Consider the following 5,109-nt stretch of genomic DNA (forward strand, 5'->3'; position numbering starts at 1 on the left):
GGTGCCCTGTTTTCTGGGGTTGTTTTTGATTCCTGATTTTAGTTTGGGTTATGGTTTTATTTTATTTTGCCGTTTTTCAGTCTAGATTTTGTTCCGTCATTGTTCCTTGTGTTTTGTTTATGCCATCCTGCACTTATCCTCAGTCAGCCGTTGTTTACCTGTCACGCCCATCACCATCTGCTTTCATGATTTTCTCTCACCTGTGCCCACTTCCTCTAATTGCCTTCTGCTGTTTAAAACCTGGTCATTTCTTCCACTCAGTCGCTGGTTCTTTGTCTTTGGTATGTTCCTTGTTTGGTTCTTGTTGCCTAACATTATCTTATCTTGCCTTGCCTTGCCATTCAGTTGCCACGTTCCATGTTTTCTTATTTAGTGTTTTGCTTTTTGTTTCCTAGTTTTGTTAGTTATAAATAAATTTTCGTTCTTTCATTTATGAGTCTGCACTCAGGGTTCCTCTCGCTCTCCACCGTTTGTGACATAACGTTTATGTTTTGCACATTTGTTTTGTAATGTTAAAAATGCATTGAAGTGTCTTTAAACTTTTCTCACTTTATGTACAAAAGGCACAATGGAGATTTTTTTAAAATCTTTGGGTAAATTATTTTGTGCTTACAAAATATTGCATGATGAAGTCTTGGAATATTTTAAACAAAATGTTTGAGTTACAATTTAAAAAGCAGAGCCCATTGTTTTCCTGGCAATAAATGCTAAACAAACGACAAACACGAATAGTACAACTGAAGAGGCAAATTATTATTTTATCATTGATAAAAGGATTGGCTCAAAATGACAACAGAAAGTTTGAGAAATGAGGAATCCTGCCAGTAAAGTTTCTGATGGCCTGTTTTCAGATCCAGAGCTCCAAAGTGGAGCAGATCATGGAGATCCTGAGAAGAGTGAAGAGCAGTTACTACTCTGCCTTTAAGGACGTCTGTGGCAAAGTCAATGAGGGTAGATTATCATATCATCACTCTGTCATCTACTTTATTCAAGATGTAAATAAAGCAAACATTGTCTGCACTAAATTACTGATATAAACACAACATTTTCCTCTCAGCACATTTTCCAAAATTTTATAGACAAAAATAATCTGTTTTTGTATGTCCTCCAGCTCATTTAGTAGTCATGGTGGGAATCCCATGTGCATGGGTTCTAAACATAAACTGGATCAAAGAAATAAGCTCTTTCACCCCTCTGTTATGTTTCTGTAATCCACCGGTCCTCATGGATGTGGTTCTTACAGCTGTGCTGGAAGCAGAGGACATAGATCTGTATCTGCGCCCTCTGAGGAGACAGATCACCAACTTAGAGGAGAGAGGTTTCCCCCTGATGGAGACGCTGCTGCCGCCTCTTTTTCACACTCTTTGCCTCATCTGGAGTCATTCCAAGTACTACTGCACTCCGCAGCGCATGGTGGTTCTCCTGCAGGAGTTCAGTAACCTGATCATTGAAAAGGTACGGACACAAATCCCTGTGCACGTGAAGGAGGAGAAACAAAACCACTCCTGAGTTTTATAATGGGCATGTGTCTGCAGGCTTTTGCGTACCTCATCCCTGAAGAACTGTTTAAAATGGAGCTTGAGGAGGGGATGGAGAGAGTGCAGATTAGCATTTCAGTTCTGCGTACCTTCAAGGAACTGTTTCACACATACCGTCTGCAGATACCTAATTACTACAAAAACACCCAGGACATAAAGTTGTGGGACTTTCCAGAAACACTTGTCTTTAAGCGCTCGGACTGCATCATGGAAAGGCTTCTCATGATTGAGGTGTGTGAGTTGTTGCAAGCAAAGCACACACACACACATATACGTGGGCAAAAAAAATAATGCCCTTTTTGTGACAGGGCGATAATGACAGCAGATCAAATCCAACTGCCATTTTTGTTATCCATTTAAAATGCAAATCACATGATATAATACCTGCTTCTGTTTGAGTTTTTGTATTTGTGTCAGTCCTGTCTACAAGTGTTGTCTCCCCTCTCATATGTAGGAACTTTTTGCAACAGCGCTGGACTTTCTGAAGCTGGAGAAGGTAGAACTGGGTGGATCAAGAGGAAAGATCCTCAGTGAGATGGTCTTCGGCATGAGCGAGGAGTTTCATGATCGCTGGCGGACCCTGAGAGAGAGCAAATATGACCCTTTAGACTATTCTAATGATGTGAGACTCCCTGAGACTCTTGCTGTTGTCTTTGATGTCACACTGCTATTTATTTATCAGCCCCCAAAGGGCTGTAAGTCACAGTGATTTATATTTGGTGTCGACAGGTGCGGCCCAAAAATCAAAAATAACAATTAGACGTTATTTTTCTGCCCAGCAGTGCAGTAATTGAAAGGTAGTAAAGCAAAGGAGTTGCTAAGCAACACACAAGAAGCAGTGACTGGAGTCATTATTACTCAGTGCATCAATATTTAATTTACTAGATGTAAATTTTATTTTACAACAGCTTCCAGTGTGAGTCAGAACAGAAACTCAATCTTGAATTGATTTGTGTCATAATGTATTTTCCTCAAGTGTTAGTGTTGTTCCAGCCAAAACTGATTAACTGAGCTAAGCAGAAGTTAAAAGCCTGCACTGGAAATTTAATGAAAGGGAAATTGCACAAAAATAGAGACCCGTTCGAAGCTTTTCAGTCACTCAGGAAAGTAGAACTTTCCATCACGTCTTCTCCATTGCTTATTTTTTCCAGGATTTTGTGCGTCACTTCAAGAGTTTTGTGGAGCAGAACAGAGATTTTGACCAAAGGCTGGGAACTGTTCTAAATCTGGCTTTTCACCACTCGAAAAACCTAAATTCAGCCTTTAAGGTAAATACCTGCAAGTGTTGTTTTATAAAAGCAATTTTCAGCACATTGTCAAAATTTACTCAGTCACCTCTGTTACGAAATATTTCGAGTTGCTCTTTGATGAGTTAGTTTTGGACTTGATGTGCCTAAAATATGCACTAATATTTGTTTCTCGTCTAGTTGTTGAAGATTTTTGGCTCTCTTCTTGAAAGACCCAAGATCCAGGAGCTGTTTTCTCCAAACTACAGCGTGTTGTTGGACATGTTCAACCAGGAAATAAACCACTGCCAGTTAATACTGGATCAGCACAGAGAAGGGGTGAGACAGGCTAAGATAAAACATCTTTCAGTATTTTCTATTTGAACTCATTAAGCATATTTTTAAAATACAAGATATATCAAATATTTTGTAATCTGACTGTATTTTAGAGGTTAAAATGACGTGAGACATTATGATTCTCATATTTGCAATTATCCAGGGGAAAATAAAAATGTCAAGTGATGGCCAACTAATGAAGCTTTGTGTTTCAGCTGCAGTCTGGTTGGGCAATCCTTGGAAAAAATTTGCCTCCAGTGGCTGGTAACCTCAAATGGTCTCAGGAGCTTCGGAATCGCATCCTCACAAACAGGAGCAACTTCTGCCAGCTGGCTCATGCGTAATATGAAACAACTCTGTTTGGCACTGACAAACGCAAATGCACACAAATTAAAACTTTTAATAGGTGTACAGGATATAGTGGACATGTTTTTTGTCCCTGTCTCCTTCATCCAGGCCTCTGGGGTGTGCTGAGGCAGACGATGTGCTCAGGAAGTGTGAACGGGTTCTGGAGGTTTTGGACAAGCAAGATGAGGAGCTGTTCAATGAGTGGACAGAGGGACTGGAGGAAATCTGCCAAACGCATCTCAATGAGCCGCTGTTGACACTGGATGCTGACACAGGCCTCTTCCAGGCCAACTTTAGTCCAGCTGTAAGCACCGAGCATCCTGCCTCTACATGTTGGCACATGTTAACTTTTTAAAAGTACACTGCCCATTAAATCGTTAACTTGTATTTTAGGGTTTTGTTTGACTGCTTATTGTTTGGAAATAAGGCCGTTAGAGAGCTTTAGGCTCAGGCCACTCTCCACCTACAAATCTTTGTGTTCGTTTATGTCACTAAAACCAATAACCTGCATGTAAAGTGTTTAGGGAACCTCTATAAATTCTACCCGCAGAAAAGAAAAAATAATATTAGTGTTCTTCAATAATCATCAAGGTCAAATCTAGAGCTATAATCCAACAATAAACCTTTTTTGTCTGATAATATTGTATGTTACCCTTTCTTCTGCTTTCCCCAGCTCACGTCTGTGCTAAGGGAGGTGAAATATCTAGGCATGCTGAAGAACCAAAACATTCCCAAAGCAGCTCGGCATCTTTACTCTAAACAAGAGAGACTGTGCATGGTGGGTAAATACGTTGGACAGCTCTGCTTGTTAGATGGATGGTTCTAATGACATAATTAGGGTTAATGCTGCGCTCTGTCATGTAGTATACACAGACACTGACCCTGGTGACCCAATGGTACAACAAGCTCCACGGTACCATCCTGGCTGTAGAGCTGGGGCTGGTGAAAGATGAGATGGACGGAGTGAGACAACAGCTCAGTCCAGCCCTCCTGGAGCTGACCTGGGCTCAGGATGACCTCTGGGACTACATTCAGAGTACACAAGAACTGGTCAAGGTACCAGTGATTACTTACACACTGTGGAGAATCATTTTGACCCATGTTGACTTACAACGTTTTCCTGTTTGTGTAAAAAAGAAAATGTGTCTGCTTAGCATGAAATCTGACACTTTTTACATTGTCCAAGCCAACAACAGCGTAGAGAATGCTTACTAACTTTAATAAGTGCACTGCCATGTTAGAAAATCCAGCAACAAAACTAAACAATCACTAAGCTAAATAGAGAGGAGACCAGGCAAATAGGTAATGCAACAACAAAGATCTGGCAAAGAAGTGAGATGACCAAGCAGAGTGGCTGTAGAGAGGTAAACAAGGAACATAATATGTAGTAAGATGGGAACACCACCTGAGGACAACAAGAAAGCATGACTGACAACAGATAAAAAAAACAATCTTAGAAATACAGGTGCTGGTCATAAAATTAGAATATCATGAAAAAGTAGATTGATTTCAGTAATTCCATTTAAAAAGTGAAATTTGTATATTATATTCATACATTACATACAAACTCATATATTTCAAATGTTTATTTCGTTTAATTTTGATGATTACAAATGACAACAAATGAAAATCTCAAATTCATCATTTCAGAAAATTAGAAT

At 39.8% G+C, this 5,109-nt stretch overlaps 1 protein-coding gene across 1 annotated transcript in view; it reads left to right on the top strand.

The window, feature by feature from the left end:
- Positions 1-854: 854 nt before the first annotated feature.
- dnah9l (dynein, axonemal, heavy polypeptide 9 like) overlaps positions 855-5,109 on the top strand; it is a 36,866-nt gene continuing 32,611 nt past the window's right edge. Inside the window, exons 1-10 of the mRNA XM_037981918.1 lie at positions 855-951; positions 1,244-1,455; positions 1,536-1,769; positions 1,993-2,160; positions 2,690-2,806; positions 2,966-3,103; positions 3,316-3,440; positions 3,557-3,752; positions 4,122-4,226; positions 4,313-4,504. Coding sequence (XP_037837846.1) covers positions 879-951; positions 1,244-1,455; positions 1,536-1,769; positions 1,993-2,160; positions 2,690-2,806; positions 2,966-3,103; positions 3,316-3,440; positions 3,557-3,752; positions 4,122-4,226; positions 4,313-4,504 — 1,560 coding nt within the window. The 5' untranslated portion in view covers positions 855-878. The remainder of the gene's footprint in view (positions 952-1,243; positions 1,456-1,535; positions 1,770-1,992; positions 2,161-2,689; positions 2,807-2,965; positions 3,104-3,315; positions 3,441-3,556; positions 3,753-4,121; positions 4,227-4,312; positions 4,505-5,109) is intronic.

Source organism: Kryptolebias marmoratus, linkage group LG20 (genome assembly GCF_001649575.2).
Source record: "Kryptolebias marmoratus isolate JLee-2015 linkage group LG20, ASM164957v2, whole genome shotgun sequence".
Taxonomy (NCBI): Eukaryota; Metazoa; Chordata; class Actinopteri; order Cyprinodontiformes; family Rivulidae; genus Kryptolebias; species Kryptolebias marmoratus.